We start from the raw sequence: 14,736 nt of genomic DNA, 5'->3' as shown, positions 1-14,736 counted from the left end.
GTAGGGAGATGAGGTTGAAATAAAATTTTTGTATACTTTTCCACGACTGTTTAGAATCAGAACAGTAGGCAGTGACACTGGAAAGGATCCTGTTTCAGTTACAAAGACTAGAACATGCCAAACCCTGGCCTCTGGGTGAGGAACTATTATAGCAGGGTACCATCCACCAAGAAATATAAAGTGCTCAGGAAGCAAAGATAGAGAACATGGGCAAACCCTCACTCACATAGCACACTGTTAGCAAATTCCAAATACACAGAACATTCTTCTTTTTCAAGGATTTACAAATAAAGCTATGAAAAAACACAACCAGGAAAAAAGATTCTCAAGATTCAAAATACAGCTAACCTCTGAATATCCTTTATTTTAGTTTTTGTATTAAGGTAATACAAGTTATGAGTTATGAAATGAGATCATTCTGAATTACCTAGATGAGCCCAATCTAATAACTTGTGTCCTGTTCAGATCAACTAATTTTTTTCAGCATCCACACAGGGGAAAGAGCACGTGGTATTTGTCTTTCTTGTCTGGCCATTTCACCTAACAGACTGACCCTTTGTTCTATCTATTGTGCTGTACATGTCAGGACTCTTGTTCTTTTTTATTGGCTGAATAATATTATACAGTGTAAGACATTCTCTTTATCCATTCATCTATTGATGGGGCTATTGTGACTATTGCTTCAATAAACATGGGAGTGGAGGTATCACTTTCTTTTTTTTTTTAGATTGATTTATTTGAAAGGCAGATTTACAGAGAGGCAGAGGCAGAGAAAGAGGTAGAGAGAGAGAGGAAGAGAGAGAGAGAGAGAGAAAGGTCTTCCATCTGATGGTTCACTCCCCAAATAGCTGCAATGGCCAGAGCTGGGCCAGGCCGAAGCCAGGAACCAGGAGCTTCTTCCATGTCTCCCGCCCTGGTGCAGGGGCCCAATCACTTGGGCCATCTTCCACGGCTTTCCCAGGCCATAGCAGCAAGCTGGATCAGAAGTGGAGCAGCTGGGACTCGAACCAGCGCTCATATGGGATGCCAGCACTGCAGGCAGCGGCTTCATGGGGCCACAGCACCGACCCCAAGGGACCACTTTCATGTGCAGATTTCCTTTACAAATTTACCCAGAAGTAGGATAACTGTCATACAGTAGCTCTATTTTTAATTTTTTTGAAGAGTTTCCATAGTGGTTATAACTAATTTGCATTCCCATCCAACAAGTATGTAAGGATTCCCTTTTCTCTACATCCTTGCCAGCATTTGTTACTTTGTCTTTTTGATAATGGTCATTAAAACTTTAATGAGATGTTATCCCAATATGATTCTGATTTACATTTCCCTGATGACTAGTGACACTGAGCAATTTTTCAAGAACTGAGAATAGTGATTACTAGGGGGTTGGCGTTGTAGTGTAGTGGGTAACACCGCTGCCTGAGACACATTGCTCCACTTCCAACCTAGCTCTGTGCTAATGGGCCTGGGAAAGCGGTGGAAGGTGGCCCAAATGCTTGAGCCCCTAGTACCCACGTGGAAGACCTAGAAGAAACTCCTGGCTCCTGGCTTCAGCCTGGCCCAGTTCCTGCCATTGTAGCCATTTGGGGAGTGAACCAGAGGACGGAAGACCTCTCTCTGACTCCCCTCAACTCCTCTCTGTAAACTCTGCCTTTCAAAAAGCAAATAAATCTTAAAAAAAAAAAAATGAGATTACTAAAGTATGGGCAGGGTAGTGTGAAGGGGTATAGAGGGAGATTAGATAATGGCTATCAAACAGAATCAAATAAAAGTAACAAGTTCTAGTGTTCCATAGCTCAGTGGAACAGCTATTGTTCACAATCATGTATTAGATTCTCTCCCTGTATATAGTATACTGAACTGGACAGAGGAGAGGAGCTTAACTTAAAGATAAGGAATTGGAAATTTTAATTGCCTGGTTTGATCAGTTTACACTGTGTGTAAGTGTTGAAATACTGCACTGTACCCCATAAAAATGTGCAAGTATTACATATTGACAAACAAATAATTGCTAAAAAATCAGAGCACCATTCCAGGCTGTAGTCAAGAAGAGAGGTTTTAAGTCTAAACAGACATCACAGAGTGATTCGATACTGCTGGCTTTGAAAACAGACAAAGCCATGAGTACAAGAATGTAGACAATGGGCTAAAGCTGGGAAACAAAAGGAAACAGATTTCCCCACAGTGTCTGGAAAGGAAGACAGACCTGTTGGGCCTTGCTTTTAGCCCACTGACACTCATGTTGGACTTTAGACCTACGGAGTTCTAAGATAATAAACTTGAGGGGCCGGCACTGTGGCGCAGTGGGTTAACGCCCTGGCCTGAAGCACCGGCATCCCATGTGGGCGCCATTTCTAGTCCCTTCTGCTCCACTTCCGATCCAGCTCTCTGCTATGGCCTGGGAAAGCAGTAGAAGATGGCCCAAATCCTTGGGCCCCTGCACCCACATGGGAGACCCAGAAGAAGCTCTGGCTCCTGGCTCCGGATCAGCACAGCTCCGGCCGTTGGGGCCAATTGGGGAGTGAACCATCAGATAGAAGACCTCTCTCTCTGCCTCTCCTCTCTCTCTGTGTAACTCTTTCAAATAAATAAATATTTTGTTTTAAAAAGCAAAAAGATCCTAACAATAACTGAATGGAAAAATGATCATTTACCCATATACATTAAATTTTAAAGTAATCACAGATAACATTCTTAACCACTGGTTTGAAAAAAGTATAGAACAAAGTTTTACAAAACTATATTTGCAGCAATACTGATATACACAGGCATTTATTTCTTCCTTTTTTAAAATATTAGCTCCCATGTCTAAGGGAAAATATGCGGTATTTGTCTTTCTGTGTTTGGCTTATTTTATTCAACATAATGTCCTCCAGTTTTATCCATTTTAACTGTATTGTTTTGAACCAAATTTTGCAGTCATTTGTTACAACAGCAACAGAAAACTAACATGTCTGTGCAGGTTTGAGTCCCAGCTGCTCTACTTCCAATCCAACTTCCTGTTTTCTGTTTGTTTGTTTGTTTTTACACTGGCAGAGAGAAAGGTCTTCCTTTTTCCATTGGTTCACCCCCCAAGTGGCCACTACAGCCGGTGTGTTGCAGCCGGTACACTGCGCTGATCCAAAGCCAGGAGCCAGGAGCCAGCTGCCCCCTCCTGGCCTCCTTTGCGGGTGCAGGGCCCAAGGACCTGGGCCATCCTCCACTGCACTCCCGGGCCACAGCAGAGAGCTGGACTGGAAGAGGAGCAACCAGGACAGAATCCGGCGCCCCAACCGGGACTAGAGCCCGGTATGCCAGCACCGCAGGCGGAGGATTAGCCTAGTGAGCCGCGGGGCCAGCCCCAGCTCCCTGCTAATGCACCTGGGAAAGCAGAGGAGGATGGCCCAAGTGCTTAGGACCCTGCACCCAAGTCGAAGACCAAGATGAGGCTCCTGGCTTCGGCCTGGCCCAGCCCTGGCTGTTGCGGCCACTTCTGGAGTGAACCAGCAGATGGAAGATCTCTCTGTCTCTCCCTCTCTGTAACCCTGCCTTTCAAATGAAAAACTGAATCTTTAACAAAAAGCAAGCAAACAAAAAAATCCCAGCTTCAAAATAATATCTTCTGGGAAGTCTTTCCTGTCTCTTCAGGAAATGAATACTATCTTCAAAATATTCCCAAAGTGTTCTATTATACTACTACTGAGGCAAATCATAATTATTGGACAAATAAGTCTTTTTTCTGTCTTCTAGACGCAACATCCTTCCAGGCTAGAACCATGGTTTTTACCTTCTTTGTATTTCCAAAATAGGATTCTGTAAATATTTGTTAAATAATGACATGTTGGGCCAGAGCAGTGGCATAGCAGGTAAAGCCTCTGCCTGCCTTGCCAGCATCTCATATGGGCACCAGTTTGAAATCCGGCTGCTCCACTTCCCATCCAGCTCTCTGCTGTAGCCTGAGAAAGCAGTAAGAGATGGCCCAAGTCCTTGGGCCCCTGCACTCGTGTGAGAGACCTGGAAGAAGCTCCTGCTCCTGCGGCCAACTGGGGAGTAAACCAGCAGATGAAGACCTCTCTCTCTGCCTCTCCATCTCTCTGTGTAACTCTGACTCTCAAGCAAAATAAATAAATCCTTTAAAAATAATAGTAATGACATGTAAAAAGACATGTAAAAATGACATGTAAAAAGAACTGGTGTGCTTTGCTGAATTCTATATTTAGAGTCACATTTTATACATGGTATACTCCTGTTTTAATTTTGTTTTTAAATCTAGTTGTGAGCTCTGCTGCTTCCAGACACAGTAACATAACTTAACAGGCATGTTTAGTTGATAGACTTCAGTAATGTTCATTCACACACTTGCCTTCAGATATTTAACAGATGGCAAGGCAAGGGAAAGACAACAAAGTACAGGATGGGGAGCCAATGCACTTGTCTACCTCTCTTAGCTCCTCAGGGCCTCCTCAACCCTACTAAGATGACATTGGGCTTGATGGTCTCTTTGCAAATTCCCTATGATATCTGAACCAGGGAAATACGTGCTAGAAAAAACTTACGAAAGATAAAGAACAAATAACAAATAATTTCTAGCTTTTCAAAAATACCCAGTGGCATTTCTAAAATCTGAGAGTTTGAAAATCTACCATGGCACTCATGAAATCTGACATTCTCCATGGCTGGGGACCACAAAGCTCATTTTATTTATGCACCTTGAAAATTTATGATCTCTTATACTGAAGTTCCAAAACTAGGACAACGCGCTGAGAAGTTACTGCCACTGTCACGCTTAGGGGAAGTTATATACCCATGGCTTTGGACTACTTTCTTCAACTTATGTTCCAAATAAGGACTAGAAGACAGTAGGGAGAGGGGATGGAAAACTAAGGCAGAAGGCAAGGAAACTTACAATAAATGAAAGGCACAGACTAAAGCAGGCTACTTAATAGTAGAATATCTCAAATCTATAAAAATACTTGGGGAAAAGAAGTACTGATTTAAATTTACTTGTAGGGTTTCGTAGTTTAGCAGAACGCGCCATGGCTAGATCAAAGTGAGCCTGGTCTGCATTCTCACACAAATTGATGATTCGGCACAGGCAATCAGCAGCAAACACCCGAGTGGCCCAGCGCGGTGCCACAAAGGGCTTTGATTTATCTTCTTCACCTAGGGTGGTAAACATGGTATCATCGTCCATCTCATCTTTTTTTTCAGATTCTTCATCTTTTCCACTACTTAATGGAGTTGCGGTACTCATATCTATTAAAAAAAATAACAAATATTATAACCTCACATAAGGCAAAAATGATGCTTTAGAAAAAAACGTTATAAGATTTCAAATTTTTCAAAAGCACTAAATTCTTACTCTCTGGAAAACAGTAGAACTGACAAGCTTTTATTTTAACAATCAAAAACCAGGAAGGGTAATATAAATTACTATTTATGTAAAATGCACTCACATATTATGATAGTTTTACATGCTATGGTGTACTATGGAATTACTTAGGATTTTTACATATGAAAATTCAGTTTTATTTTCCAAAAAAGTTTACAATACATATTCTAAATAATACAGATGGGTTACTGTTTATAATATGATTTAACCATCAACATTTATAAAAAATTAGTAGTTTATATGTACACTCACATTTATATGGATGTATATTTGTCCATAGTTAGGCTGCATTGACATTTCAGTCAACTATGGGCCACATGTACAACTGTGATGCCATTAGATTACAATGGAGCTAAAAAATTCCTGCTGCCTAGTGAGGTGATAGCCATAAAAATGTCCTAGCACAATGCGTTACTTTTGTCTTTGCAGTGATGCTGGTGTAATCAAACCTACTATGCTGTCAGACATATAAAAGTATAGCAAATACAATTACATAAAATACATGCTATTTGATAATGATAAAAACTATATTACTGGTTTATATAGTTACTATGCTGTGTATTTGTCATTATTTTAGCGTGTAATACTACTTACAAAAAAAGTTTACTATAAAACAGTCTGCCATTTATGCTGGCAAGAACTGCAAACGGCTGGCGCTGCGGCTCAGTAGGCTAATCCTCCGCCTTGCAGCGCCGGCACGCCGGGTTCTAGTCCCGATCGGGGCACCGGGTTCTAGTCCCGATCGGGGCACCAGATTCTGTCCCGGTTGCCCCTCTTCCAGGCCAGCTCTCTGCTATGGCCAGGGAGTGCAGTGGAGGAAGGCCCAAGTGCTTGGGCCCTGCACCCCATGGGAGACCAGGAGAAGCACCTGGCTCCTGCCTTCAGATAGGCACGGTGTGCCAGCCGCGGCGGCCATTGGAGGGTGAACCAACGGCAAAGGAAGACCTTTCTCTCTGTCTCTCTCTCTCACTGTCCACTCTGCCTATCAAAAAAAAAAAAAAAAGAAAAAAAAGAAAAAGAACTGCAAACATCACACGCTCAGTGCTTTTCATCACACCATTTTCTCTTGTGCTTTATTTGATTTTGTGTTGTTTTGTTCATCATGACTCTACGAAAAATGGGCTACACTGTAAACACACACACACATACATCCTTTAGCTTTGGTGTGTAGTTCGTTACACGACCTAGCTTTGTCTGAGTACATTCTAGGTTTGCATAATGTCAAAAATTCCCAATGACACATTTCTTAGAAAATATTCTTGCTGTTAAGTGACGTCTGATTGTACATCTGTATCCGTATGAGAGGAAAACAATTTTCATGATTTTAAAAACATACATTAAATACATACCACTAGAAGCTGCCAGGACATCCTTACAAAGCATTAGCCAATGAGAAAGTTTTTCGACTGCTAGTGATGAAAGCATATGTCCCAAAGTGTCATGAATATCAGAACATAATTTTCGATCTGTCTCCCGGTCTAGCATTCCAAAAAGCAGTCCCTCAAGACCAGTTTCTGTTATATTCACACCTTGGTGCCGGCAATGGATATCACTCCGAGAACTAACCCCAGGTGAAAAAGGATTGACATCTGAAAAGTAATTTTTGTAAAATAAACTTGAATGGGATTTTGCTGTTATGTTTTATGTAACAATTTTATTAAAGACCAAGTATTACATGCAAATTCACAATAACAACAAAATCAACTAACTACATATACTATTTAACTATTATCTTTAGGATTAGAATTTAATTTACAAGTGTACAACTTTCATTTTTTAATACTAATTTTTCTGAGATATTGCAAACAAATCTCCAGGAGATGCACAATATTTCTAATAAGAAAAAGTATGGAAGGTGCCAACACTGTTGGGTAGCAGATTAAGCCTCTGCCTGCGATGCCAGCATCCCATATCAGCACCAGTTTGAGGACTGGCTGCTACACTTATGATTCAGCTCCCTGCTAATGCACTTGGGAGAGCAGCAGAGGATGGCCCAAGTCCTTGGGTCCTTGTATCCATGTGGGAGACCTGCAGGAAGCTCCAGGCTCCTGGCTGTGGTCTGGCTCAGGCCTGGCCATTGCAGCCATTTGGGGAGTGACCAGCAGATGGAGATCTCACTCTCTGTCTGTCTCTCCTCCTCTCTCTTTAACTCTTTCAAGAAAATAAACAATAAATCTTTACAAAAAAAAAAAAAAAAAAAAAAAAAAAAAGATGGGAAAGAGACGTACTTCTAAATATATTTAATGGACTTTAAAAATTGCTGTATTTGGCCGGCGCTGTGGCTCACTAGACTAATCCTCCGCCTTGCGGCGCCGGCACACCGGGTTCTAGTCCTGGTCGGGGCGCCAGATTCTGTCCCGGTTGCCCCTCTTCCAGGCCAGCTCTCTGCTGTGGCCCGGGAGTGCAGTGGAGGATGGCCCAAGTCCCTGGGCCCTGTACCCACATGGGAGACCAGGAGAAGCACCTGGCTCCTGCCTTCGGATTGGTGCAGCTCCAGACATGCGGCCATTTGGGGGGTGAACCAATGGTTGGAAGACCTTTCTCTCTGTTTCTCCCTCTCACTGTCTATAACTCTACCTCTCAAATAAATAAATAAAATCTTAAAAAAAAAAAAAAAGATACCGCTTGGGACAATGACATTCCATATTAGAGTGACTAGGTTTGAGTCCTTTCCATTTCTGATTCCAGCTTGCTGCTAATGCATATCCTGGAAGGAAGCAAGTGATGGCTCAAGTACTACTCATGTAGGAACCCCAGATTGAGTTTTGGGATCTTTTTTTTTTTGTTAAAGATTTATTTTATTTATTTGAAAGACAGAGTTACAGAGAGAGGTAGAGACAGAGAGAGAGGTCTTCCATCCGCTGGTTCATTCCCCAATAGGCTGCAAAAGCCGAACTGGGCCGATCTGAAGCCCGGAGCCAGGAGCCTCCTCCAGGTCTCCCACGTGGGTGCAAGGGCCCAAGGACCTGGGCCATCTTGCACTGCTTTTCAGGCAATAGCAGGGAACTGGATTGGAAGTGGAGCAGCCAGGACTAGAACCAGTGCCCATATAGGATGCTAGCGCTGCAGGCCAGGGCTTTAACCTGCTACGCCACAGCGTCAGCCCCGAGTTTTGGGATCTTGGCTTTAGCTTGGTCCAGGCCCAGATGTTGCAGGCACTTGAGAAGTGAACCAACAGATGGAAAATCTTTGTTTCTGTCTCTCGCTGCCTTTCAAATAAATAAATAAAATTAAAAAGCAAGCCTGGAAGCTTTCAGTTTTCCCAAAATAATTCACCCTAGAAATCCTCCATGGTTGACAGAAGTATTCTGGTACTTAATGCTATTCATTTTAAACTCTGAAACTTTTAAAATAGTAAAAATGTAAAATAACCAAGAAAGTTACACTGGAATTTTAAAAATGATAATGGTTTTATTTAAAGAATACGAAATGTGGCCACACTTCAACACACATAAAATGCTATTTATTAAATAATATTCATTCAAAACATGAAAGTATTAAAACAAAAAGTATTGACCAATAAGGGTACTTACTGGCACCACTGCTCTCTTTATCCCCGGCATTTTTTGCGAGGCTCATGGCATATTCACATACTTCAGCTGCTTCTCTCTGCGCAAGTTGCCGGAGACACGCCACAGCTGCTCGTCGAAGTAACAAATGGGAACTACATAAGTGAACCTGTAAAGCGTAACAATTTTAAGCATGTTTTAAAAAGTTGTAATCCTTTACTTTTACTTGCCTAATGAATATATATTTACATCTTACTCCTGAAGAGACTCTTCATTTAACAACTTTACTTGTTTAAGATATAGTCAAATAATGACCTTTTGGGAAAACATGCTTGCCAATAAGTATACAAAAAAAGTGTTAGTAGCCAAAATTACTGTCTCAGCTATAAATCAAAATTTACACAGTATACTCAGATGGAAATACAGAAAGATCTTTTGAATATTCTATTTTACACATGGTTCTATAAACTTTGCCATTGAAATCTTTCCAGAACATAGAAATCAAATGTAATGAATGAAAAATTAGAGAGCAGAGCACACAAATAGAAAGCAAAGGGAAGTATTTATTTATTTTTTATTTTTTGACAGGCAGAGTGGACAGTGAGAGAAAGAGAGAGACACAGAGAGAGAAAGGTCTTCCTTTGCTGTTGGTTCCCCTCCAATGGCCGTCGCAGCTGGTGCGCTGTGGCTGGCGGACCGCACTGATCCGAAGCCAGGAGCCAGGTACTTCTCCTGGTCTCCCATGGGGTGCAGGGCTCAAGCACTTGGGCCATCCTCCACTGCACTCCCTGGCCACAGCAGAGAGCTGGCCTGGAAGAGGGGCAACCGGGACAGAATCCAGTGCCCCGACCGGGACTAGAACCCGGTGTGCTGGCACCACAGGCAGAGGATTAGCCTATTGAGCCGCGGCGCTGGCCTAAGGGAAGTATTTATTAAAAAGAAAAAATAAAATCAAGCAACATAAACAGAAAATAATTGCAAAATGAGGCTTTGGGGTATAGTATTTTTTTTTTTTTCATCTCAATAGTTCCTAAAAGAATCAATATACTGGGTTTGGCATTGTGGTGCAGGGGTTAAGCTGTCATTTGGGATTCCCACATTTCCTATCAGCCCATGAAATTTACATTAAGTATATAAATAAATAAGGGGAGAAAAATCTGGTATTTTTATCAACAAAATGTGTTACTGACTTCTCTTCCTGAAAGTGAAGACATTTGGTACTTTAAAATACCATATAATTAAAAAGTTTAAGCAGGTCACATCAAATGGGAAGAACAAGTCACTGAGTCTCTTGGAGTTTCTTTTTATCTATACAGTGTCCACTCTGCCTTACACAACTGTAAGAATGAAATGATAAAATATAAGTGAAGCAGAACACATGAACATTTTATTTAGTAACAAATACAGAGAAGTGTAACTAAGAAAACACATTGAACAAACGCTGACTGGCTGAGCCAAAGTGAAAGAAATGAAAGTTTCTAAATTGTTTTCAAAAGCTTAATTTCAGTGAATCTGTGGTACACTTTTCTTTCCTTTTTTACATGTGAGTTTTAATGGTATAAGGTGTACAAATTTCATGTATTTCATATAAAATTATTTAGGAGCACAGTGATACTTCACACCTGCCCCTCTCTTCCACCCACATTCCCCCTCTCCCCCTCCTCTCTTCCACCAATATTCCCACTCTCCGCCTCTTTCCTTTCTTGTTTTAATTTTTAAAAGATTTTATTTATTTATTTGAGAGGCAGAGTTACAGACAGAGGGAGAGACAGACATAAAGGTCTTCTTTCCGTTGGTTCACTCCCCAAATGGCCGCAACGGCCAGAGCTGGCCCATCTGAAGCCAGGAGCCAGGTGCTTCTTCCCGGTCTCCCACATGGGTAAGACTAAGCACTTGGGCCATTTCCTACTGCTTTCCCAGGACACAGCAGAGAGCTGGATTAGGAGAGAGCAGCTGGAATTTACCCAAAGGAAATTAAATTGGCCAACAAAAAAGCTGTCTGCACCTTAATGTTTATTGCAGCTCAATTCACAATAGCTAAGACCTGGAATCAACCCAAATGCCCATCAACAGTAGACTGGATAAGGAAATTATGGGACATATATTCTATAGAATACTATACAGCAGTAAAAAAACAATGAAATCCGGTCATTTACAACAAGATGGAGGAATCTGGAAAACATGTTGAGTGAAATAAGCCAGTCCCAGAGGGACAAATATCATGTTCTCCCTGATCAGTGACAACTAACCGAGCATCAAAAAGGAAGCCTGGTGAAGTGAAATGGACACTATGAGAAACAGTGACTTGATCAGCCCTTGTCCTGACTGTTGATGTACAATTTAATACTGTATCCCTTTTAGTATTTTTTTGTTCTACTTAATACTATTGGTTGAACTCTGTAATTAACACACAATTATTCTTAGGTGTTTAAAGTTAACTGAAAAGTGATCCCTGTTAAATATAAGAGTGGGAATAAGAGAGGGAGGAGATGTACAATTTGGGACATGCTCAAGCTGACTTGCCCCAAGTGGTTGAGTTAGAAATGTGCCAGGGGATTCCAATACAATCCCATCAAGGTTGCATGTACCAATGCCATCTCACTAGTCCAAGTGATCAATTTCAGGTCATAATAGATCATAATGATAGGTCTAAGAGTCAAAGGGATCAAATGTTTGAGCAATATTTCATAGTTTTTAGAACAAATTGCTAGAAATCTTTGGTTGGATAGATACTTGATTATTTTTGGTACTAATGTTAATGATATTTAAAATTTTTTCATTTTTAATAGTTTGGTGAATCCATACTTGTGACCTTTAGCTCATTATAAATATAATCTTGGGGCTGGCGTTGTGGCACAGCAGGTTAATGCCCTGGCCTGAAGCACTGGCATCCCATATGGGCACCAGTTCAAGACCCGGTTGCTCCACTTCCGATCCCGCTCTCTGCTATGGCCTGAGAAAGCAGCAGAAGATGGCCCAAGTCTTTGGGCCCCTGCACCCACGTGGGAGACCCAGAAGAAGCTCCCGGCTCCTGGTTCCTGATTTTCGATCAGCGCAGCCTGTCGTTGTGGCCATCTGGGGAGTGAACCAGCGGATGGAAGACCTCTCTCTCTCTGCCTTTCCTTCTCTCTCTGTGTAACTCTGACCTTCAAATAAATAAATAAATCTAAAAAAATTTAAAAAACAAACAAAAAAGAATCTCTTCTGGGGCCAGCACTGTGGTGTAGCAGGTAAAGCTGCCACCTGCAGTGCCAGCATCCCATATGGATGCCAGTTCAAGTCCTAGATTCTCCACTTCCATTCCAGCTCTCTGCTACAGCCTGAGAAAGCAGCAGAAAATGGCTCAAGCCCTTGGGCCCCTGCACTGGTGTGGGACACCTGGAAGAAGCTCTGGCTCCTGGCTTCAGATTGTCCCAGCTCCAGCCATTGCAGCCATTTGGGGAGTTAATCAGTAGAGGGAAGATCTCCCTCTGTCTTTCCCTTTGTCTCTAACTTGGCCTCTCAAATAAATAAATACATACATAAATCATTTTTTTACTTTAACAAGTTTGAAGGAACAGAATATTCTGATGTCAGTGTATAAATATCTTGAAATCCAGTTCAAGTTGTCTTTTCATTTGATGCCAGTAAGAGCTAAAGATGACTAATTCATACAGATACTTAGCAGCAAATGGCATCAGAACACCCAGGGCTTGCTTTGCCAAGGTATTTTATTTCCTTCTCTTTAAGTGAATGAAGTCATCTTTGGCAAAGTCTGCCTTCTAGAAGGAAAAGGGATTAGGAATTTAGGTACTACGCTTGTAATCAGGAATTCTTTGATGGTATTAGATTGAATACATGATGAAACTGAAGACAATCTGTTTTATCAAGCCGTGCGCTGAAGGAAAATAACATCGCCACTACTTCCTCCAAGAGTGATTCCAGATTGCTAACAGAAATGTCTACAACTTCAGTTCATCTGCAGAGGTACTCTTCAGTGTTCTTCCTTCCTTCACAAATCAACTCCACCATTTCCTTATGGCACATGGTTTCACCAACGTATAAATGATTGGGGGTAGAATTTTTTGGCAACAATTTTGTAGGATGCTTTAAGACAGGAATTTGTAACGACACAAATGCAAGTGTTGACACAGGCTCAATTATGGAATCTCTGTCAAAAAGTTCACTGCAACTACTGTATTTTTAGGACAAAAATGTTAGACAATCCTGCCTCTCGTTCAGGAGGATTTCAAAGGCAAATGCTTTGTGATGCTTTTCTGTCTAGGGCTTTTTGTTTAATTATGTTGGCCAATAAAAACAAAAATAAACAATATATAACTTTATATGTACATATTTCATATATATATATACTTGTGTGTACACATGTATATATGTAAACACACACATATATTACATTTTTAGCCTAAGCTATGAATGAAATAATAAAAAAGTTTGTAATTATAATGGTAAAGTCTATTTGCTGTCATTTATGTCAATGGGAAACCAGTAGCATTGACAACTGTATGTTCCCTGGCCATATATAGTAGTGTTCTGTGCAACCTTGTATTTATTTGGAATGGCGTGGTACCAAAAAAATTTTGGCAGGAAAAGAGAGAAGCATTTTTTTTTTTAATCACAAAGATAACATTTACTGTCAGTATGTCTTACTGCCAACTCCTAAAATTATCCCAGATGATATAAATGCCTATGTGCAGAAGTACTTCTGTCAGGACAGAAGAGTAACTGTGGTGACATGACAGGAAAAGCAACTGCCTGCCAGGACACAAATTTCATAAATTCAAAGTAGTGGATATTTTAAAAAAAAATACATTTTGAACAGTTCTATCTATTGTCACACAAATTTTAATGTTTTGTATCATTTAAAAATATTACCATGATAAAACTTACCTCTCAATAATCTACTGAAAAAAAATGTCATTTGTGTTAGGTATTAACACTTAATATATCTGAATTTATTTTACTAATTTGGATGAACCCATGTATAGACTGTTTTTCAGAGTGTCCAAAGATCTGGTAAGCAGAAGGCCTGAGAGGCTTTGGCAATGTGGCAACAAGACAACCATTTGTAAACATTTCTTATACATTTGGATTTTCCCTATAGCTCACTAAAATTCCTTGATGGTCTGGGATTGATTTAGTTCTCTTAAGTCTGTGGTAAAATATTTGTAAATCTTGTTGCATAAAGCAAAACGTACTGCAGCAGATATAATATCTAATTAATTCAGTTCCTTTACTTCATCCTGGATAATCTACCTTCAGTTCAATAATATCTTCCCATGGTTACCTCCAGGGGGTCTCCTCCCTAAGTATCAATTTCCTCACCACTACCCAAAATTCCACAGTCTATCATTTCAGCCTTGTCTTATTAACAACCTTAGTTCTGTCATTCTGTTGTCACTGAATCTGCTTGGCCTAAGTCCAACTCTGAATGTATCAAAGTCTCTTTACTGACTGCCAATGGGTGTTGTAGAAAACTCAAAACCAGGCAAACTAATCCCATCATAAATCACACAACGGTGCCCCAGAGGATCAACAACCTCTCCTGTACCTCTTGTACTACCACAGACGATGGTATTTCTGCAGGCAGCTCAATCTCCATATCCCACTGTCCTCAAATTCAGATCACAGAACTTGACTTTCCCTTTTAAGAACAAATTACCCAATAACTAACAATTTCTTTAACGTCCAGCCACCAAATCTCTAAATCCACCCATATCTACACTGATCCTCTCCTCTCTTCATATTGCACTGGAAGCAATTTCTCCTTTCTTATGTCCTGGGAATTCTATCCCGCTAGAAACCCTAAATTCTTAATTACTCCCTCTCTGCTCCACATCTTTAACATATCTGCTCTCC

General features: G+C 40.8%; 1 protein-coding gene across 2 annotated transcripts in view; it reads right to left on the bottom strand.

Annotated features, from left to right (window-relative positions):
- HEATR5B (HEAT repeat containing 5B) overlaps positions 1-14,736 on the bottom strand; it is a 124,371-nt gene that overhangs the window by 50,719 nt on the left and 58,916 nt on the right. For both annotated transcript variants that reach the window (XM_002709922.5, XM_051842984.2), the window contains exons 22-24: positions 8,905-9,049; positions 6,721-6,960; positions 4,984-5,235 (exon numbers count right to left, since the gene is read on the bottom strand). In XM_002709922.5, the coding sequence (XP_002709968.2) occupies positions 4,984-5,235; positions 6,721-6,960; positions 8,905-9,049 (637 nt within the window). The remainder of the gene's footprint in view (positions 1-4,983; positions 5,236-6,720; positions 6,961-8,904; positions 9,050-14,736) is intronic.

This window comes from Oryctolagus cuniculus, chromosome 2 (genome assembly GCF_964237555.1).
Source record: "Oryctolagus cuniculus chromosome 2, mOryCun1.1, whole genome shotgun sequence".
NCBI lineage: Eukaryota > Metazoa > Chordata > Mammalia > Lagomorpha > Leporidae > Oryctolagus > Oryctolagus cuniculus.
This window is presented reverse-complemented; position numbering and strand designations above follow the sequence as displayed.